Raw genomic sequence first — 22,270 nt, 5'->3', positions numbered from 1 at the left:
GCCTCCTGATGTGTGAGCCTCCAGGAGTGTGAGCCTCCTGATGTGTGAGCCTCCTGGTGTGTGAGCCTCCTGGAGTGTGAGCCTCCAGGAGTGTGACCCTCCTGGAGTGTGAGCCTCCAGGAGTGTGAGCCTCCTGGTGTGTGAGCCTCCTGGCGTGTGAGCCTCCTGGTGTAGTTGCTGTCACATTGGCGTTGCGGTCGAGGCGGGATGTGAGTCATGGTCTTACTCACTGAGCCATGTTTTAATAACACAATAGTCCTTTAAATCCATCTGTCCATCATCCATCCATCCTCCATCACCCATCAATCCACTTCCAGACCTGGAGGAAGGCCAATGTGGCAGAAAGAAGATCCGTGCTTCAGGCAGAAATAAGGGACCGAGAAGTGGAGCGAAGGCAGGCTGAGGCGGTGGAGCTGGGACGCCAGGGACCCTGGACCTAATGGGATCTTCCCAGGAGGACAGTGACCAGGAGTGACCTCTGGAGGCTTGAGCCCTTTTGGATTTCCTTCCTGCTAAGGGCCGTCTACGGTACCCTTCCATCTCCAGTGAAAGTCCACAGATGGGGTTTGAGGGATGATCCGATGTGAAAGTTCTGTGCGCAAAGAGGAACCATGGCACACATCTTGACAGGATGCAGGAAGGCCCTCGCCCAGGGCAGATACAGATGGCGCCATGACAAAGTACAAACTGTGCTCGCTGACATTTTAGGGCGGGCAAGACCGCCCAAACGTGGGAACTCAGGTTGACCTGAAGGGAAGGCTTCAGTTTCCTGATGTTGTCCACACGTCCCTCAGGCCTCATGCAGTATTGTTCTCTGCTGATCATCCCGGTGGAACCTACTGCCATGAGAGGAGGGGTGTGAGGAGTGACTTGGTGCAGGACTGCAGAGACAAAGGCTGGCAGACATGGTTGTCCCCTGTGCAGGTTGGATGAAGGGGGTTCTCTGCCCAATCAGGATGGAAGGTGGGAACTGCCATGGGAGTGAAGGGTTCAGAGGGGGGAAAGGGAGGGAGTCTCCTGTTGGATTTGGAATAGGAGGGGGGAGATGAGCTGGCAGTCGGGGGGGAGTGAGCATCCATCCATCCATAAGTCCATCTACCAGTCCATCTTGGTTGCTGCCTTTTTGTTTGTTATTCAGTTTATTAGTTTGTAATTCGATCAATCTGATCTGTACATTTAATGGTTTTCTCTATCACTGGGAGTCTAGAAGTGCCCGAAATAATAAATAAATGCATCTTTAAAGAATTACTTGAACGTTTCATAAAACTACTTTAGTTACATTAAAAAATTTTAAATCCTTTTTAATCAAATGTAGTTTTGCTCAGCTGGCGCCCGATGCTCTGCGCATGCGCAGCTCAGACCGTAAGCGCGTTCGAAGCCTTTGACCCTCGGGAGTCTCCGTACTGTTTACATCCTGCCAATATGGCGCCGGCCTGTTAGTTGATCGTCGTTAAGCTCGACTCAGACTCAGTTTTTAACTTCCTGGCCTGCCAGGTAACAATGTGACGTGTTATGTTTGGAGATGAAGCCCTAACGTTTTCCTGAAGTGCCCGGTCGACCTGCACGACGCCGGCTTCATGGCCGAGGAGGAGCTGCGGCCGGTGCCCCGGGAGAGAGCCATCCTGGAGAGCTTCTTCACCCAGCTCGGACTCTTCTCCTTCGACCGGGCCAAGGACTACCTGGAGAAGGAGAAAGACGGAGGCAGCCGGAGCTCGGGGGCCCTGTGGGGGGCGTTGCTGGCCGCCCTGGCTCACCTGGCGGCGGCCGAGAAGGCCTACCACCACCTGACGTTCCTGGGACAGAAGCTCGGTGAGAGCCGGGCAGGGAGGGGTTAAACACAGGTTCTCCTCTGGTTCTCTTAAAGATAGATTCACAACCTGGTGGATGACCAGGAGAGTTTAATCCCAGAGATTAGCTCTTAAATATACAAAACCATAACCTAGTAGATAAGTCAGTGATAACTAACCTAATAGATAACTTAATAGTTAAGTGTATAGTGGTGTGACGTAGGCTCTGAACAGTGGTGGCAGTGTGGGTGGGTAATAGATTACCAGGAGAGAGATCCACCCTGAGGTCAGCTGAGAAATAGAAAACCTTTTTGGGTAACCAGAGAGAAGCATTTGGAGAAGAGAGAAAATCTGTAGGAAAATGATCTTTTTAATGAGGCTCATAGGTCCTGGTGATGACGGGGAAGATCCCGTCACCTCTCCAGATCCCTCTTTCCTTGATGAAGGACTGGAGAGTTCAGCCTCCATAGCTCTGGCAGGTTTGGTGAAGATTTCAGGGGACAAGCTGGAGGACAGCTGGAGGACAGCTGGAGGACAGACTTTGGATGTTAGAATTACCTAGCGGCACAGTTTCTGATTGATCAACATTTATTTCATACCTGATAAGGAGCCAAAGTCATGAATAGTAGACAGGATATCTGGGTTATTTTAAAGCTAGTTTAAATCATCACCTCTGCTCTTGACCTGGTGACCTGAGCTCCGGGCTCCAGTGTTACAGAGGACGACCCTGTCGGACCCTCTATGTGGGGTGTAAGGCAGGGCTGGAGCAGCGTCAGGCAGAACACAGGCTGCTGGGGATGTGGAAAGTGTCTGGATCCATTTCAGAAAGTCCCCTCCCATCCCCAACCTCTCCAGGACAGTGAGTAAATATTTCCAGTCGGTCCTCTCAAATGCCTTTTCCACATCCAGAGATATGAATTACATTGAGTAATCTCACTGTTGTAAAAGAGTCTTGGTATGAATCCGGTCTGCTCTGGATTCATTAGGAATGTCAGAACCTTCTCCAGTCCTGTTGCAGGTCATTCTGAAAGCAGTTTACTGTTTAGTGGGTCTAAATGAGCTCCAGATATCTGGAGTTGCTCTTTGTTAGGATAAGCTGGATGTTTGCCAGGTTTAGTGTTGGGGGGGGGGGGGTGACCACACCCAAACCAGTGTCCATACACGTCAGAGTGCTCCGGATACTAGATGGCTCAGTGTTTTCTAGAGTTCTGGACAGAACCCGTCAGGTCCGGGAGCTTTACCCTTCAGGGCGGCTGTGGCTCCTGACTTATTGCTGCTCTGGATGTTTTTGTTGTTCCTCCACCGACGATGGAGAGTCACTTGGTTTAAACCCGTCTCTTTAGCTGCAGAAGCGTCACATTCAGATGAATCTATGATCAAACTGCCTCATGATCCTGTTAATATCTGTGTTTGTGAAGAGTCTGTCTGGGTCTCTTCATCTAGAAGAGATGAAATAGTTTGGTTCCACTCTGCCTTTGGCCTGTAATCTGTTTATTAAAGAAAAGAGCTGAGCGAGCTGCTTCCAATATTTTAGACAGAGTTCTACTAGGTGCGTTTCTAATTTGCAGCTGGATCTGTTGTACTGTTCTCTCTAGTTTAGTGGTTCTTTATTGGCAGCTTGTTGTGTGATATGACATGATGAATGCTTCAGCGTCGCCCAGAGCAACAACCGATTGGTTCTGGCCTCTTAGTTCCACTGCTCTGTGACGTAGCTGATAAAAGAGGGGTCACATGACAGAGAGGGCTTCGTCCTCCAGCGGCGAGAGGTCTCTGGTCTGGTCTCTCACTCAGGTCTCTGGTCTCTGGTCTGGTGTCTGACCCAGGTCTCTGCTCTGGTCTGGCCTCTGAACCAGATCTTTGGTCTGGTCTGGTTTCTGACTCAGGTCTCTGGTCTGGTCTGTGGTCTAGTCTCTGACCAGGTCTCTGGTCTGGTCTCTGACCCAGGTCTCTTATCTAGTCTCTGACCCAGGTCTCTGGTCAGGTCTCTGGTCTGATCTCTGACCCAGGTCTCTGGTCTCATATCTGACCCAGGTCTCCCGTCTCTGTTCTCGTCTCTGACCCAGGTCTCTTATCTAGTCTCTGACCCAGGTCTCTGGTCAGGTCTATGACCAGGTCTCTGGTCTGATCTCTGACCCAGGTCTCTGGTCTTGTCTCTGACCAAGGTCTCTTATCTAGTCTGTGACCCAGGTCTCTGGTCTGATCTCTGACCCAGCTCTCTGGTCTCGTCTCTGACCCAGGTCTCTTATCTAGTCTGTGACCCAGGTCTCTGGTCTGATCTCTGACCCAGGTCTCTGGTCAGGTCTCTGACCAGGTCTCTGGTCTGGTCTCTGACCCAGGTCTCTGGTCTACAGGGGGTCAGTCGTTCTTCAGCAGGAAGGACTCCATCAGGACCATCTACACGTCGCTGTACAACGAGCTAAGGAAGGTGGTGACGATGGGCCGCCACAGCCAGCCGGGGACCTCCTCCTCCACCCTCCACCTGGAGGACCTGCTGTCCCACCTGTCCGAGCAGCTCTGCCACTTCACACAGGCTCGCATGGAGATGGCTGACCTGTACGAGAAGATGCACTCGCTGAGCAGCCAGAAGACCATCAACTCTGATGAGCTGGTCACCACGCTGGAGGCCGTGCTGCACAAGTACAGCTCCAAGTGAGTCTCCACCTTCAGCCTCCTGCTGAAGTCCTCAGGAACATCTCAGGAACATCTCACTCTGTAACATCTCAATCAAACATCTCAGAAACATCTCACTCGGGAACATCTCAACAGCTCACTCAAGAACATCTCAGGAACATCTCAGAAACATCTCACTCGGGAACATCTATCTCGGGAACATCTCACTCAGGAACATCTCACTCAGTAACATCTCAGGAACATCTCACTCAGGAACATCTCAGTAACATCTCACTCAGGAACATCTCATTCAGGAACATCTCACTCGGGAACATCTCAGGAACATCTCACTCAGTAACATCTCTCAAGAACATCTCACTCGGGAACATCTCAGTAACATCTCACTCAGGAACATCTCACTCGGGAACATCTCAGGAACATCTCACTCGGGAACATCTCAGTAACATCTCACTCAGGAACATCTCACTCGGGAACATCTCAGGAACATCTCACTCAGTAACATCTCAGGAACATCTCACTCGGGAACATCTCACTCGGGAACATCTCACTCGGGAACATGTCACTTAGGAACATCTCACTCAGGAACATCTCACTCAGGAACATCTCAGGAACATCTCACTCGGGAACATGTCACTTGGGAACATCTATCTCAAGAACATCTCAGGAACATGTCAGGAACATCTCACTCGGGAACATCTCACTCAGGAACATCTCGGTAACATCTCACTCAGGATCATCTCACTCAGGATCATCTCACTCAGGAACATCTCACTTGGGAACATCTCAGGAACATCTCACTCAGGAACATCTATCTCAAGAACATCTCTGGAACATCTCAGGTACATCTCTCTCAGTATCATCTCTCAGGAACATCTCACTCAGGAACATCTCACTCAGGAACATCTCACTCAGTAACATCTCTCAGGAACATCTCACTCAGTAACATCTCTCAGGAACATCTCACTCAGGAACATCTCAGAGGAACATCTCAGGAAGAGTTAGATGTTTTGGTCTGTTCTTTGGAGGAAAGCAGTTTGGTTGTAGAAGCACTGAAGGTCTTCCTGCTGCAGGTTCCATCACCCCATCCTGGGCCGGGTGGAGGAGGGCTTCCAGACCGAGGTGGAGGTGGTGACCCAGCTGCTGCGCTGCCAGGCTCAGGTGTCGGAGTGGCACTTCCTGCCCGCCCTGCTGAGCCTCCACGGCGCCGGCGCCAAGCTGACGGCGTGGGGCCAGCTGTTCCAGCGGCAGAAGGAGACCCGCAAGCACCTGTTTGGAGGTCAGTCCCAGAAGGCCGTGCAGCCGCCGCACCTGTACCTGTGGCTGCAGCGCTTCCAGGCCGCGCTGCTCGCCAAGTTCAGCTTCTACTTCCACGAGGCCCTGAGCCGGCAGACGGCGGCGGCCGACATGAGGGCGCTGACGGCCCGCACTGCGCCCGACTACCACGGCAAGATCTCCAGCTTCATCCGCAAGCAGGACGCCAGCAACGTGTCGCTGGTGTTCGACAACCGCGGCCTGGAGAGCTTCCAGGGTCACGGCTACCACCACCCGCTGTCGTACCGCGAGGCGCCCAAAGGCGTGGAGCAGTTCCCCGCCGTGGTGTCACTGCCGTCGGGCGAGCGGCCACTCACTCACTGGCCCAACGTCATCATGATGATGGGCGACCGCGCCGCCGAGCTCAACTCGCTGGACAAGGTGGTGCACTTCTACGACGACAAAGTCCAGAGCACCTACTTCCTGTCGCGGCCCGAGCCGCACTTCACGCTGGTCGTCATCTTCGACGGCCGCAAGTCTGAGAAGGACCTGCACATCACCGCCTTCCTCCAGGAGATCTGCAGCTCGCTGCGCAACTCCAAACCCTTCAGCACCCTGAAGCCGGGCTCCAAGGGCTGAGCCCCACCGGGGGGGGTCGAAACCCACCGGGGTGGGGGGGGACATAAGTTCCAGACCAAAGAGATTTAAACTCTCCATGAATTTGTTTTAACTGTTGATTTTAATTTTTCAGCTTCTTTTTAACAGCTTCAGATTTTATTTTGCAACATTAATCTTTGCTTGATTCAATTTCAATAAAGTTTTGAGACAAATGTTTGATTAAAGAAGCATTGAGCCTCATTTCCTCAGCTTAGTGAGAATTCCAACGCTCTTTATCATGGCCGCCACTTCAACACTTCTGGGGTGAAGGAGAAGTGGATAGGAAAGGAGATAAGAAGGACTATTAGGTGCCAGGGTGCGTCCTCATAGTTCTTCCTATCGCCTTTCCTATCCACTTTTCCTTAACCCTGTGGATGATGTCACAGAGTTAGTGAAAGGTGTTAGGAGGCTTCCTAAAGGAGTTAGTGAAAGGCGTTAGGAGGCTTCCTAAAGGAGTTAAGGAAAGGTGTTAGGAGGCTTCCTAAAGGAGTTAGTGAGAGGCGTTAGGAGGCTTCCTAAAGGAGTTAAGGAAAGGTGTTAGGAGGCTTCCTAAAGGAGTTAAGGAAAGGTGTTAGGAGGCTTCCTAAAGGAGTTAGTGAGAGGTGTTAGGAGGCTTCCTAAAGGAGTTAGTGAAAGGTGTTAGGAGGCTTCCTAAAGGAGTTAAGGAAAGGTGTTAGGAGACTTCCTAAAGGAGTTAGTGAAAGGTGTTAGGAGGCTTCCTAAAGGAGTTAAGGAAAGGTGTTAGGAGGCTTCCTAAAGGAGTTAGTGAAAGGTGTTAGGAGGCTTCCTAAAGGAGTTAAGGAAAGGTGTTAGGAGACTTCCTAAAGGAGTTAAGGAAAGGTGTTAGGAGGCTTCCTAAAGGAGTTAAGGAAAGGTGTTAGGAAGCTTCCTAAAAGAGTTAGTGAAAGGTGTTAGGAGGCTTCCTAAAGGAGTTAAGGAAAGGTGTTAGGAGACTTCCTAAAGGAGTTAAGGAAAGGTGTTAGGAGGCTTCCTAAAGGAGTTAAGGAAAGGTGTTAGGAGGCTTCCTAAAGGAGTTAGTGAGAGGTGTTAGGAGGCTTCCTAAAGGAGTTAGTGAAAGGTGTTAGGAGACTTCCTAAAAGAGTTAGTGAAAGGTGTTAGGAGGCTTCCTAAAGGAGTTAAGGAAAGGTGTTAGGAGACTTCCTAAAAGAGTTAGTGAAAGGTGTTAGGAGGCTTCCTAAAGGAGTTAGTGAAAGGTGTTAGGAGGCTTCCTAAAGGAGTTATTAAAAGGTGTTAGGAGGCTTCCTAAAGGAGTTATTAAAAGGTGTTAGGAGGCTTCCTAAAGGAGTTAGTGAAAGGTGTTAGGAGGCTTCCTAAAAAAAGTTTTTTACAAAGTCCGTCTATCCACATGCCAGCGCGTGTGACTGCTTCTACAAAATGCATCGGAGGCGGTTTAATGAAGCGGTGAAAAGCTGCTTCAGGACAGAATTTTGCTCATAAACACAGTCAGTCATCAGTTTCAGGACCAGAAGAGACGGAGCAGCCTGCAGCCTGCAGCCTTGTTCTGTCGTGGAAGTTCGTCGAATACGAAGGACAAAGGCACGGAGCCCCGGGTGCTTATTTAAATGTTCTTATTAACCAAGGAAGTCCTGTTTAAAATCACATGTCCATAAGCAGTCAGCAACACTAGACAGTCAGAATTATGTGATTTAATGTGAGTTCACATCGACGGGCAAATAATGAGGGACGGACAGACGTCTCCCCGTGGAAAAATATCTCAACTTTGATTTTTGACTTTTTCTGAAGTTTTATGTTTTTTTAGCCTCCAAATTTTTTTTTTTCCTTCAAGGCTCCGAAAACTCTTCCGTAGTATATAAACGTACACTGTAAGTATACAATGAGTTATCTTTTATGTGCTCTTCTTTATTTCAATACCACTAACTAAAATGAACATCAACAAATGATTGAAGTGAAGGATTCAGTGATAAAACACAATTGAGGATGAGGTGGGAGATGAGAAGGTGGAGGATGAGAAGAGATGGATGATGAGGTGGAGGATGAGGATAAGGTGGAGGATGAGGAGAAGAAGGATGAGGATGAGGAGAAGATGGAGGATTAGATGGAAGATGAGGATGAGGAGAAGATGGAGGATGAGGATGAAGAGAAGAAGGATGAGGAGAAGATGGAGGATGAGGTGGAAGATGAGAAGGTGGAGGATGAGGAGAAGATGGAGGATGAGGTGGAAGATGAGAAGGTGGAGGATGAGGAGAAGATGGAGGATGAGGAGAAGACCAGGCATGTTGGTTCCTTGGTTACCCGACATGCCCCTGCACCGTTCACTGCCCCGCCCACCTCGTCCACAGCCACTGCATTGTTATAATTATAATAATAATAATAATAATAATAATAATAATAATAATAATGATAATAATAACAGTGGCAGGGCCTGAAGGCTTCTCTGCAGGCCTAAGAATAATATCAGAATCAGACTGATGTTGATCATATTTTGTCCATAAATACTTCCTAAATAATTCCAAACTGTCTGTCTGCTTCCTCTCATAGTTTCTCCTGACTGCTGCTTCCAGACTGAACTTCCATATTAAAGCTTTTAACCAATCACAGTTCAGCCATCATCTGTTGCCGAGTAAAGAAATCTGCCTGAGGCCTTCAGGTTCAATTCTGCAGGCGTCTGCAGTGTAAAGTAAGTGTTGGTCGCTGCTGCTTCAACCAATCAGATTTTAATACTGACGTCAGCATATTCCTGCCCTCTGATTGGATCGTCAGAGAGTTCACTCTCGAGCGCTAACTGACTGCATCTGGAGCAGCTGCACGAACAAAAATGTTGTGTTGATTTAATAGAGGTTTTATCAACCTACAATGGCTGAAGGAGAAGATAAAGACATTTATTGTCCAAACCATTTTCAAGACGGACTTTTCCAAGAGGTCATTGAACGCACCGCAGCACTCCAAGCACACAGAGGTCCGGTGTAATTTACTTGTGCTCACTACAAACAGGATTCAGGATTATGTTATTTGCCATTATAGTATTCCAAGACCATGAAAAACTGACGTCTGTCTCCCTCCTCAACCCCCAGAAGTTTTGGGAATAGCAGCTTTTTTATGCTGCTGCAGCTGAAGGTGAGACTGAACTTGTATTTTTTTTCATCGTCATAAACAGTCTTTGTCATAAACTGCACGTCCGCCACAGAATAATAATGATAACAATGATAATTATAATAATAATGATAACAATAATTATGATAATAACAATGATAATAATAAAAATTATGATAATAATGGTGCTATAATAGAGCTTTTGTTGGAGGTGACTCAAAGCGCATACAGAAGCCCTTCTTCATTCACACCAGTCACACCGGTGGAGGTACACAGCTGTCCTGGGGCTGCTGATAGAGGCTGCCGTTTGGTGCCTTCGGCCCCTCCAACTGGAAAGTGACTTGCCCAAGGACACGACGACAATGACCTGGACAGAGCAGGATTCAAACCGCCAAGATGGTATTACTGAAATCTTCATAACTGAAATCTCTGGAGAGCTGAGCTTAAGGCTGGAGGTAAAGCTGTGTTCATAAAGTCACGCAGTGTTTCAGAACCTAAAGAAAACTTTTATTTCAGTGTTTCCGATCCAAACCCATCCCCAGTGTATTTACAGAGTTAATTCTCCAGTCAGTCATGTGAACAAAACCGTTCAAACAAACTAATGTTGGTCTCGTCCGTGCAGCATCTGGATCTCCTCGCCTGAAGCCAGTTGGTGGTACAACTGTGACAGAACTTCGAGCTGAGGCGCCTTCGACTCGGGCGTGGAGGGAATATCGAAGTCCGACGAGCCCTGAGAGAGGGACTGCTGCTCCTCCTGCACCCTGGTCCCTCCTCCTTCATTTGGTCCCACCCCCTGCACCCTGGTCCCTCCTCCTTCATTTGGTCCCACCCCCTGCATCATGGTCCCTCCTTCTTCATTTGGTCCCACCCCCTGCATCATGGTCCCTCCTTCTTTATTTGGTCCCGCCTCCTGCATCCGGGTCCCTCCTCCTTCATTTGGTCCCACCCCCTGCATCTCGGTCCCTCCTCCATTTGATCCCGCCCCCTGCACCATGGTCCCTCCTCCTTCGTTTAGCCCCGCCCCCTGAATCCTGACAACCCCTCGGTTCAGTACCATCTCCTCAGTGGCGAGGAGCAGCGTGTCAGGGAGGTTCTGGGAGGAGGGGCCGGACCGGACCGGATCCTCCTCCTCCTCGCTGAAGAGCTCGGGGGACTGCGAGCCGCTGAGACTGGAGGGGGCGGAGCTTACTGCTGAGCAGCAGAAATGAGTTTGGCTATTCTGGCTGTTTGTCTGCATCTCCACAGTGAAAAAGTCCTGCCATTTTGGAGCTCCGGAGGAGGTGCTTGGATGCTCCTCCTCCTCCTTCTCCGCCTCCTCCTCCTCCTCTGCATCCTTCTTCTTCTCCTCCTCCTCCTCCTCCTTCTTCTCCTCCGCCACCGCCGCCTCCTCCTCCTCCTCCACCTCCTCCTCCACCTCGCTGTTGGACTCGGTGCAGTCGACGAAGTTGTGAGAAACCGTCAGCGACTCTGTCACTGGTATAAAATCCTCCGCAGACACTGCAGTGTCAGGAACTTTCTCTGAAACAAAACAAAAGAGCAAAACCAGCTTTAAAAAACAATAAAATGTTCAAGTATCTCCAGTAAACTCTGGAACATCAGCACATTTACATGTGAGGAGCATTTCAGAACTATTCCACCTCAACCTCCTCTTCCATAATATCAGAGTAAAAAGCACCAAAACTCAAAAGGAACTTGTGTTTTCACGGGGACTCACTATTTTGCTGGCCCTGGTTGGATCCTTTCTTCTTCCTCACCGGAGCCACATGCAGCCCGTCGAACAGCTCGTCATCGCTCTCACACTCTGAACACACACATCACCTGAACGCTAGAGATTGTACGCTGACACTAAGCTCTCACAGTTAGGATGCAACATATCTCTATATTCAGACAATAAAAGGAGGTATTTAACTGCTTCTGTAGATTATTAGTCACCAAAACAAATCAAAGACTTTTAGATGCTAAAATACGAAACAGATGTGGAAAAACAAATCCTTCAGTTACATATAAAAAATAATTTCAAGGGTCCTGGTGAAGGTCTAGTTTTTCCTCAAGGTTAATAAAGTATAAACTATCAAGCGGCTGCAATGTTACTTGTAGCCGTATTTTCATGTGCCGCCGACTCCAGTGGGAGGATGAGGAGGTACCGGCAGAACGCTGCTCTCTGCTGCGTTTCAGTTTCCCCAGGGGTTTGTAGAGCGGCGCCGCCTCGTCGCTCCGTTTCCTGCACATCAGCTTCAACCTGCCTCGACACACAACACCTGCTGAGTTTTCTCCAGAGACAGTTCACGCTTCACAGTGACGGTATTTCAGGATGAACCGCGTGACTTTGAGAAAGACTCCTCACATCTGAGTGACTTGGGGGAGCGAGCGACCGATGGGGATCACACTGGGGTAAATGTTGACAGGCTGCAGGTACGACAGGAAGTCTTGAATCTGGGAATGAAGACATTGACGTCAACAGATCTCCTGACCAACACGTTTCAACACAAATGAAAAAAAACTGTGAAAATTTAATTTTGACATTTAATATAACACAGAGAAGATTTATGTTGACTTTGTTTTTACTTTGCGGAATCTTGTCACTTCTGGCTGTGATTTCTAACAAGACAGTCATTTACAAACGTTTTCAAGAGAGAAGAAGGAAGGAAAACTGGATTTATTGGACTCTTTTATGGAGGGTTTGTTTGTTTGGCTGCTCATGTGAGTTATATAATAAATAACCTCCAGAAAGAGTCTGTAGAGAGAGAGAGATCCTTTACTCTGAAAGGGTTAACGTACACTCCAGATGTGTTAAAAGTCACATGAATCAAACATTGTGTTTTTGTTTCACTGCTCATAAAAAAGACATTGCAGTGGTAGAAGATGAAGATGAAGATGCTTTGTTCCCATACAGAAGTAATCCTCCAGAGATACTCTTACCTCAGAGTACGAAGAGTGGAAGCTGTAGCAAGCTCTGTAGGAACTGGATCCCGTTCTGCAGGAACAAGAAGGAAATGGTTCCTCTGGAGCAACTGGAACTTTGTAATGAAGAGGTGCGTCCTTACCTGATGACGACGCTGGTCTTCCTCGTCCTCTCTCCAAACCACATGGTGGACGGCTTGATGCTGATGATGCGAAGCGGCGTCCCATCGGGGGCGGAGCAGCCGCACGGCAGCCGGTTGCCCTGCAGGAAGTCGTCATCCTGCACAGGAAGAGACGGACAAAGATGGTGGAGATGGTTCATACAAGGTGATGGGGGGGTGGGGTGGGTGGAGGGGGGGACCTTTGGGTGTCGACAGGCATGAATCTGTGTGTGGCGGTCTGTGGTGATGTAGCTCAGGATCTCTGGCATCTTCTTGAACATGTTCAGATTGTTGACGTGGATCTGAAGAAAGAAAGGATGAAGGAAAGTTCCAGGTCAATACTCAGACCACCGACAGGAACCAGCAGAACATTCCCAGCAGGTTCAGAACCTCACCTGAGTGTTGAACTCTCCTCCCAGCTTGGTGAACAAATACTCGTATCCATACGCCGCCTTGCAGTTCAGCCACACCACGTGATACAAACTCTGACTGATCCACCTTCCCACCAGCTCTGAGATCGCACTCACACACACCTCCTGTACACACACACACACACACACACACACACACACACACACACACACACACACACACACACACACACACACACACACACACACACACACACACACACACACACACACACACACACACACACACACACACACACACACACACACACACACACACACACACACACACACACACACACACACACACACACACTTTTAAAAATGAGTATTATATATGTTTTAGATATATGCAGTCTGTTGTATCTCAGGCTGGAGAAATCAAACACTCCTCACCCGGGTGGGGATCTGGTAGAAGCGCGGGTCATAGAAAGTTGAGTCCAGATAAACACTCTGAATATCTTTCACCCTGGTGAGACAGTGTGAAGAGGGACATCATGACACGAGTATTTTTTGCTGATTAGGCAACTCATCTGTTAAAAAGTGAAGTACGTATCAGAATATACCACCTATGACCACTAGATGGCACAAACAAAGAATTGTGGACTAAACGCACGCCTGTAAAAGTTGAGTTTTAAATTCACAGAAGATTGTAGAACAGCAGAGCTACACTTACATCTGGACACTGGAAAATTGATCTCGCCTCTCTACTTTCCTCTTTCTTTGAATTTTTTCCTCTTCATGATGCATTTTTTTTGCACAACCTGTATCAAACCACTGATGCTGCTCACGGCGCCATCGCTGCCAGCTCGCCACGCTCAGGACAGCGTTGACCCAGAGACACTGGCAGGTCTGCTTCCACTTCTCTTATTAAAGCTTTAGGCTTCAGGGACCTTCTGGGACAAAAGGGACAATGCTACATGCTAAATGCTAAATGCAGAGAGCAAAGAGCAGAAACCAGATAGAGTTGTTGAAGATGTGGACAAGACAAGAAATATGCGAAGGCATAATGTTCCAGGACCATTTCTATGGGAAATCACTGCACAAGCTCAGGAACACTTCCAGATATCACTGTGCAATCCACAAAGAGTGAGAGGCTCTGTAGCCGCGGTGCTGCAGCCATAAAGACGACTGCACCAGTAAGGGAGTTAAAAAAACAAAACAAAACTGCGTTAATTACATAAAAAGTTGTAATGAGTTAAATGTTTAAAATGAATTAATTAAATGAACGCGTTATGTTTTACAGCACTAATCTTTTGTCATCAAGCGTGTGACTCCAAGGCCACATTGACACGTCCCCAGGTTTTTACAAAAATGGATATTTCGCTCTATACTTTCAAAAAAAAACCAATTTAATTTCCACAGACCCACATAACCACCTGACTCAAAGCTGCTCTGAGCATCCAAACCTGCAGGGGGCAGTGGTGTAAACCTCTGCCTCCCCCCTTTAGAGACATGGAGTTTCTCCAGAACTCCACTGTGGCCTGAGTTTTCAGGAATCATGGTTTGTGGCGAGTCGGAGCTGGTTTATGTGTAAATGCGAGGGTTAGAGAAATATCACCGTGGAGCGTACGTGGAAACGTGGCCTCAATCAGTGGAGGGTTGAAAGGTGGTGTGGTGAAGCAGCTTGTACCTGAAGCTCACAGTGAAGTGGTGAAGGGTGGGTCCCTGACATCTGCTCTCATTATCAACGCCAATATTTCACATCAACTTCTATAAACGCTGAACGTTCAATGTCTCATGTGTTTTTTTTACATTTGACTGAAAATGAAATGTGGTTTTTAAAAGAAATTTAAATTACTTTTCTTTTTAGTCACATTTTACACACTTGTCCCAACCTTTTTTAGTATATTCTGCACAATACTTGTGATGAAGATAGAATATAGTGTTTATAGGTGAGCGACCTGCCCCCAGAGTGCAGATGTTCCATTCTGGATGCATCGCCGTGAGCCAGCCTGAAGTCTCCAGTGTACAGCACGCTTCCCTGGGAGCCCTCCACCAGGAACCTGAAACACACACACACACACACACTTGGAATTACTTGAACGCATTTGAACCACAAAAACTTTTCCAAAGTATTGAGATGTGCCACTAGAAGACATTAGATGAGAGGTTTTATTTGTTTATTTAAAAGGATCCCCATTAGCTGACGCTAAAACCACAGCTGGTCTTGCTGGGGTCCAGGCAGTACACGCAAAACAATCATCACAACTCAATTACTCACAATTACTCAAGTAAAAGAAGAAAATAAACAACAACACTAAAAGCACTGAGTAAAATAACAATAAAACAGGGAAAAGCCACATACCCTTCTTGTATCACATGACAAAACCTCGCTCGATCAAATAATCAAGATTGTATTATGGTGCCGAGAACAAAATACATTCTTAGTCTCTTTTTAGAACCAGTTCTTCCCTTAATATCACAAACCACAAGTGGTAGATTGTTCCAAAGCACAGACGACCTATAGAAGACAGTCGTCTTCATGGAGTCAGACTGAGGTCGGGGTGAAGTCATCGTTTGCCCCTCTAGTGTAATGTGTATGCGTATTTAAGCAGTAACTGATATTATCATGGAGAAATGTAGGAGTCAGAGTGTTGATAATTCTGTGAAAGCATATTAATATATGAGCAGACAGTCTATGCTCGACGGTCAGCCAACCAAGACGTTCCTGCATTTTGTTTTGAGACGCTGGTGATTTTCTTAGACGGCAGTTCGATGCAGCAGCCCATACTGAACAGTAACCTCAATGATCAAACCAAAGTACAAACAACACCACATAGTAACTGTGAATTCAGAAACGGTGCACATTGACGCGTTGTGGCAACAGGTTGTTGATGGGATCAGACCATGATAGTGAGCAATCACCCCAAAGTCCAAGAAGCTTCACCGTTCACAAGACAGAACCTGGTCAAGCTCTGAACATGAAGGGACTGCACAATAAAGAGGAGAATCATCGGCAAACATAGTCAATGTAGCCTTACCGACGACATACGGCATATCATTAGTAAACATTTTAAACAACAGAGGTCCGAGGCAGCTTCCTTGAGGGACTCCACAGTCCAGGGACTTACTACAAGATAATGCACCATTAAAATAAACTCTCTGAAAGAGCAGACCTAGAAGTGAGTTGGAACATTGGAGTTAAATCATTGAGAGAAAAGTCGTCTTGTACTTTCTCAAATACAATCTTTTCCAATATTTCACCCAGAATAGGCAGAATGCTAAAAGGCCGACTGTTCCAACCACAGACAGAAGATTTTGTGTCTTTGGGTAACGGAATGATCGAACCCTCCTGCCAAAGCTTTGGAGACGCTCCACTGATCTGTTGACAGATTAGTTTAGAAATATGTACAGCCCATAATTTCCACAGCAGGTTGTCTGTACCAGCAGCTCCACCAATAGTCAAAGATCTCATTTCCAGCTGCACAACATTAACCTGATGGAACTCAAAATTACACTTTATCCTTCACAATAAATGTTTATCAGCTCATCGGAGTTGGACTCAGCAGTACAATCCATTTTCTCTCTAAGCCTGGAAACCTTAGAAACAAAATAATCATTGAAATCATTTGCAGTCTGATGGTTTAGTCCAATAAACTCGTTCCCTTCAACCAAAGAAGTACAGGTAGATTGTTTCCCCCGGAGTTCATCGAGTACATTCCACATTCTCCTACTGTCTGTACCACGAGCAGAGATTCTCGTTTTCACTCGGTTCACCTCGGTCACATGACTCCTTAAAGTAGAATAAAGTTTTCTGTCTTCATAAGAACCAGAAAGAACTACAACCTATTTGGCCTCCTCCCTTTGAGCCATCGGGCTCTTTAGTTCAGGGTCGACCCAGGAGCACTTTAATTTAACAGTACGTTTCTTTAACGGGGCATGTCTGTTAACAGCTCTCATGAAGAGATCCATAAATAAATCAAGAGGTAAGCACATCGTCAATATCACAAACCAAATCCCATTTCATGTTATCAAGCTCCTTTAGAAAATCCTCCTGGTTAAAGTTCTTTTGGTAAAGATTTTAGGACCGGCTCCAAAACCTGTTTGGATCATGTCTATAAATTGAAAACCCTCTATATCAACACCAGAATGCTCTATTAAGGGTTTCAGAAATCATAAGTATGTTTATTTTGTTTACTTGCTAAAACAGAGTAAGGTCATGGATTGATTCCTCAGACTACATATATTAATATATGCTATATATATTAGGTAGTTTATTTATACTGGTCATCTTAGTTTATGGTAAATAAGTCAGATATTATAATAAAATGTAAAATCTATTTGAATATCTTGTCCCATAAGTTGTTTTGTCATCATCAAGTCTACGTCAGACGTGTTTGTCCAGCGCGAAGAAGAAGAAGAAGAAGAAGAAGAAGAAGAAGAAGAAGAAGAAGAAGAAGAAGAACTATTCTCCATGATGTCACTCTCCTCTGACCCCATGATGTCACTCTCCTCTGACCCCATGATGTCCCTCTCCTCCATGAAGTCACTCTTCTCCATGATGTCACTCTCCTCTGACCCCATGATGTCACTCTTCTCCATGATGTCACTCTCCTCCATGATGTCACTCTCCTCTGACCCCATGATGTCACTCTCCCCCATGATGTCACTCTCCTCTGACCCCATGATGTCACTCTCCTCCATGATGTCACTTTCCTCTGACCCCATGATGTCACTCTCCTCCATGATGTCACTCTCCTCCATGATGTCACTCTCCACTATGAAGTCACCCTCCTCCATGATGTCACTCTCCTCTGACCCCATGATGTCACTCTCCTCCATGATGTCACTCTCCTCCATGTCACTCTCCACTATGAAGTCACCCTCCTCCATGATGTCACTCTCCTTCATGATGTCACTCTCCACTATGAAGTCACCCTCCTCCATGATGTCACTCTCCTCTGACCCCATGATGTCACTCTCCTTCATGATGTCACTCTCCACTATGAAGTCACCCTCCTCCATGATGTCACTCTCCACTATGAAGTCACCCTCCTCCAAGATGTCACTCTCCCCTGACTTCCACCTTCAGATCAGACTCTTCTCCTTCACCTCTACAGTCACTGATCGCTCTCAGACTCTCACACTATCTCCATCAGTGACGACGAGCTGCTGATCACCTGTTTTTTCTTTTATTAGTGATCCCACTACTGTGACACCAGATAATATCATCTCCTGACCTCCACCTCCTCCTGAACTATTTCTCCCACAGTAAAATCTTTTTTCTTTGTCTTTTCTGCCAGGATTTAGCGTCAAATGCCGGTTATCAATAAGCTGACTGAGACGCAAAAATATTGACGAGGTACAGTGCATTGACCATTGATGGTAGAAAGTGGGCGTGTTGAGGACGGGGTCTGAACTGTCCACCGTCCAGGTGGACTGGATCTATAAAAGGAAAGTGTGTGCAGATCCTAACCCTCCGAAATGTTTTGGGGCGCACACCATTTTCTGCTTTTGGGCACACATACATTTAGGTAGGAATCTTACGCAAGGTTTTATAAATGAGGCCCCTGATGTTCGTCATACTGTAGATTTCCAGCAGCAAAAAGAACAAAAATATTACTTTTTAAAATATCTTTATCCAGCCATAACCCAGCAAATATGCAGTGTGGGATTTTCAAATCTTACGGAGGGAGTGTATCTATACCCAAAATAACCCAAAACAACATACCACAGCCTGGTTCAGTTTGTAGTAGTACCACTTCCTGCCACAAGATGGCATAGTGAATCTTCCTCATCACTATCCAAGGACCCTCAGATGAGGCAAAACCAGAGAGGAAATTAAGGGAGGATCAGGAATTTTTACGATCTTCTTCTCTTTGCTTCACCAGACGTCTTCCCCCAGACTGACGGTGTATTCTCACATGTTTAAAACTGGACGGCACAGGAAAAATATTTGGACAACTCCAGCACAATGCCAGCATGAGGCTGCCCGCAAAGGCAAAGTTTTTCTTTGTAAATGATGTGTAATCTTTTCAATTGCTTTTTCCTGGAACTTTCCTGAATGTGAAGCTCTATATAAGTGAATTCCATAAACCATTTTAAAGGGGAGAACAATAGCTGAAAAATTAAATCATCCAGCAGATGGTTTTGAAATTCTGGCTTATTAAACTTTGTTAATATACAGAACTAAAACTGTGAAGTTATTTTATTGACTACATGGATGTTATTTTCATCAAATACGAAGCAGATCTGAGATGGTCACTTTATTTTAAAAATCCGCGGCTTTAACGTGGAATGATCTGACATTTGTGTCTGCAAGCCGGAGGCGAAACACGCCTGTGCATCGAAAACAGAGAAGATTTGACTCACATGACCGAGCCGGGACAGTGACCTGCAGGAAGCAGCGTCACCACAATGTCTTCTTTCTGCCACACAAACAACAACAGAGGGTCCAATGAGCGTCGGCACATGGGGGCGAGCTGGTGAAAGCAGCAGCCTGTCGACGTTCAGCACCTCTCCCGACGCCTCGTCCACCAGCGAGATCTGAGTCGGGCTCTCCAGCTCCAGAGGAACCTGGCGTGAGATTTGGCAGGATGAAGAATATTGGAGACGGGCAGCAGGCGAGGCTGAGCGGTGACTCACCGTGTATTCCTCCCAGAAAGCGTACCTGGCGTTGCTCAGCAGGAGCTCTCGAGTGACGAAGGAGCAGTAAAGTCTGACGGTTCGACTGGAAAAGTCAGAGAAAAACAACTTTTCATTCATTCCATCAGGAATTCACTGGCAGGGAAGTGACGTCAAACCAAACTCATGTGGCTCAAAGAAATAACGTCATGTTCTCTCCTTTATGTCTAACTTCTGTCATTTCTTCAGGTTTCTTTACTTTTTCATGAAGTTTGTTCAATATTAAGATCCTTTAGCAGTTTCAACCTTGAAGGCTTTTGAAGCTATTTCTGTCTTTTTGATATATTTATGACATTTTCTTAAGAAACATATCAACTGTAAAATTTTAAATTCACATATTTCTCACCTTTTTAATTTTCCTGAGAAAACACATACTTTAACTTTAATAATTGTCTTAAACATATATATATATATATTTTTACATCAATAGGTTGCCAATCTAATTCCCTGTTATTAACCCGGTCTGACTGCTTGAGTCACATCTTTACAACATCATGGTTCATATTATTGGTTTATTATTCTTTTTGTTTGTGTCTCATCATTTAGGGTTAGTAAAACAAACGTAGACCGTGTTTGAGATGTGATCTTTAAACAGTGATTCTCGAAGCTCTTCTTGTCTCTGAGGACTGAGGTGTTTGGTTGGTTGGTTGTCCTCGGTCACCTGGGTTGACTTCTTCATTCTGACTGCAGGATGAAGAGGGACACTGTCCAGCTTTACCTGAAGTGCAGCTTCCTCCTCAGCAGGGGTCCTTTCAGTCCTTTCATGTGGTCTGTGGGGGGACAGGCACAGTCAAGACTTTGGCTGGGGGGGGTGTCCGGTTTGGGGTTAAACGGTTCTGGTTCAGGGTTACGGGGTTCGGGGTTAAAGGGATCCGGTAAGGGGTTCTGGCTCAGGGTGAAAGGGTTAAGGATTGAGGGTTCAGGGTTAAAGGGTTCTGGTTCAGGGTTACGGGGTTCACGGTTAAGGGGCTCTGGTTCAGGGTGAAAGGGTTAAGGATTGAGGGTTCAGGGTTCTGGTTCAGGGTTAAATGGTTCTGGTTCAGGGTGAAAGGGTTAAGGATTGAGGGTTCAGGGTTAAAGGGTTCTGGTTCAGGGTTACGAGGTTCACGGTTAAGGGGCTCTGGTTCAGGTTTAAATGGTTCTGGTTCTGGTTCAGGGTTAAGGGGTTCTGGTTCAGGGTGAAAGGGTTAAGGTTTGAGGGTTCAGGGTTAAAGGGTTCTGGTTCAGGGTTACGAGGTTCACGGTTAAGGGGCTCTGGTTCAGGTTTAAATGGTTCTGGTTCTGGTACAGGGTTAAGGGGTTCACGGTTAAGGGGCTCTGGTTCAGGTTTAAATGGTTCTGGTTCTGGTTCAGGGTTAAGGGGTTCTGGTTCAGGGTGAAAGGGTTAAGGATTGAGGGTTCAGGGTTAAAGGGTTCTGGTTCAGGGTTACGGGGTTCACGGTTAAGGGGCTCTGGTTCAGGGTTAAATGGTTCTGGTTCTGGTACAGGGTTAAGGGGTTCTGGTTCAGGGTGAAAGGGTTAAGGATTGGGGCTTCAGGGTTAAAGGGTTCTGGTTCAAGGTTCGGTGTTCTGGTTCAGGATTGGGGGTCGAGGCTGAGGTGAGGCTCACCTTTGTGGCAGTGGGACAGGAAATAAGCCCGGGAATGGAGGTTCTCCCGGTCGAAGCGGTCCAGAGAAACGGTGGGGTATTCCTTCATCCGACCGGCGAACGAGCTCATCGTTACTTCCGGTTTTAGCAGAAAGTAAACATAAACTCCTTCATCCGACCCGCGAACGAGCTCATCGTTACTTCCGGCCTTTACCCGCTTTTAGCAGGAAATAAACGATAAACGGGGTAAAACCAGCGTCACATCGCGGCGGGTTCAGTGTTCGTCCCTCCCCTCAGCTGAGTTCTTCTTCTTCTCCTTCTTTTTGTTCTTCTTCTTCGTTTTGATTTAACGCAGTTTCCATCATCAGTGTTGCATTACCGCCCCCTGCTGGTTGTATTACTCTCTGTCATTCCCACTGCTCTACTGTATATTTTCCCCAATAAACACGTTGCCTTTAATAACCCGTTGAGACACTTTCTGCCCCTTCCTCTTCCTCTTCCTCCCCACACCAGAATCTCCTTCACTGTTTTTGGTCGTGGTTTTCTTGGCCAGCCTGTCAGCCTCCTCAAACCCAATTTTAATCCCCTGCTTCTCAGCCTCAGGGTGCTCCGCCATTACTTTCTACAATAGGTCTTGTCTGCTGTGTGATGCCCCTGACCCGAGGCTCTTCAATACAGCACACCAGAGCCTTGCTTACCCTTCTCCTTCTCACCCTCTCCAATGCCATCAACATTATTTACATTTCCACTGTAAACACACTCAGGTGATGTGACGTTCTCCTGTTCGTCTCTCCTCCATGCCCAGGAACAACTGGCGATATCACTTCTCTCTCCCAGTGGTTCATTACTTTCTGAGTGGGACGCTCGTCCCCGTGTCCTTCCAGGTAAATCCAGCTGTTTCCTCCGGAGACCAAGAGGCATTTCTCCGCCTCAACTGGGCCCACTGGAGACGTAGGACCAGCTCTGAAACCCTCAAGGCCTGTGCCTCAACCACATCCAGCCATTCCAACGCTGACTCAGCAGCTGAGCCGCACGCCACACTCCCATAATCCAATGCTGACCTGATCAGTGCTGTGTAGATTTGTTTCAATGATACCACGTTGGCCCCCCATTTCACCTGTGAGACGCCTCATTACATTAATACCTTGTTTACATTTCACCATAGATGCTGTCCCTGCTCTCTCC

At 47.0% G+C, this 22,270-nt stretch overlaps 2 protein-coding genes across 4 annotated transcripts; one reads left to right on the top strand and one right to left on the bottom strand.

Annotated features, from left to right (window-relative positions):
• The first annotated feature begins 1,334 nt into the window (after positions 1–1,334).
• On the top strand, positions 1,335–6,508 carry kics2 (KICSTOR subunit 2). Of its 2 annotated transcripts, none has more exons than XM_080492142.1 (3): positions 1,335–1,809; positions 4,139–4,436; positions 5,489–6,508. In XM_080492142.1, the coding sequence occupies exons 1-3, from the start codon at positions 1,578–1,580 to the stop codon at positions 6,306–6,308; spliced, it is 1,350 nt and encodes a 449-aa protein (XP_080348268.1). In that variant the 5' UTR covers positions 1,335–1,577; the 3' UTR covers positions 6,309–6,508. The 2 variants fall into 2 exon arrangements, with proteins under 2 accessions (XP_080348268.1, XP_080348267.1); XM_080492141.1 differs by having other exon boundaries at positions 1,401–1,809; positions 4,124–4,436.
• Positions 6,509–9,889: 3,381 nt separating this feature from the next.
• Positions 9,890–21,420, bottom strand: dclre1c (DNA cross-link repair 1C, PSO2 homolog). Of its 2 annotated transcripts, none has more exons than XM_080492082.1 (15): positions 21,107–21,420; positions 20,216–20,267; positions 19,459–19,543; positions 19,330–19,389; positions 19,186–19,241; positions 14,775–14,876; positions 13,267–13,339; positions 12,856–12,996; positions 12,661–12,762; positions 12,443–12,579; positions 12,318–12,372; positions 11,743–11,831; positions 11,543–11,637; positions 11,113–11,199; positions 9,890–10,916 (listed from the first exon to the last, which is right to left on the bottom strand). In XM_080492082.1, exons 1-15 carry the CDS (start codon positions 21,213–21,215, stop codon positions 9,997–9,999), a joined length of 2,163 nt encoding a protein of 720 aa, XP_080348208.1. In that variant the 5' UTR covers positions 21,216–21,420; the 3' UTR covers positions 9,890–9,996. The 2 variants fall into 2 exon arrangements, with proteins under 2 accessions (XP_080348208.1, XP_080348209.1); XM_080492083.1 differs by having other exon boundaries at positions 19,484–19,543; positions 21,107–21,402.
• Positions 21,421–22,270: the final 850 nt, after the last annotated feature.

This window comes from Lipophrys pholis (assembly GCF_963383615.2).
Source record: "Lipophrys pholis genome assembly, chromosome: 22".
In the NCBI taxonomy this organism is placed as follows: domain Eukaryota; kingdom Metazoa; phylum Chordata; class Actinopteri; order Blenniiformes; family Blenniidae; genus Lipophrys; species Lipophrys pholis.
This window is presented reverse-complemented; position numbering and strand designations above follow the sequence as displayed.

Excerpts from the sequence above, each read along its gene's own strand:
- dclre1c (XM_080492082.1), bottom strand. The coding sequence starts at position 21,215 with ATGAGCTCGTTCGCCGGTCGGATGAAGGAATACCCCACCGTTTCTCTG. Across the intron at positions 14,877-19,185 it reads CACTGTCCCGGCTCGGTCAT|GTTCCTGGTGGAGGGCTCCC; the intron begins GTGAGTCAAATC and ends TGTGTGTTTCAG. Across the intron at positions 11,832-12,317 it reads TCCACTCTTCGTACTCTGAG|ATTCAAGACTTCCTGTCGTA; the intron begins GTAAGAGTATCT and ends CTTCATTCCCAG.
- kics2 (XM_080492141.1), top strand. The coding sequence starts at position 1,578 with ATGGCCGAGGAGGAGCTGCGGCCGGTGCCCCGGGAGAGAGCCATCCTG. Across the intron at positions 1,810-4,123 it reads GTTCCTGGGACAGAAGCTCG|GTCTCTGGTCTACAGGGGGT; the intron begins GTGAGAGCCGGG and ends TCTCTGACCCAG. Across the intron at positions 4,437-5,488 it reads CTGCACAAGTACAGCTCCAA|GTTCCATCACCCCATCCTGG; the intron begins GTGAGTCTCCAC and ends TTCCTGCTGCAG.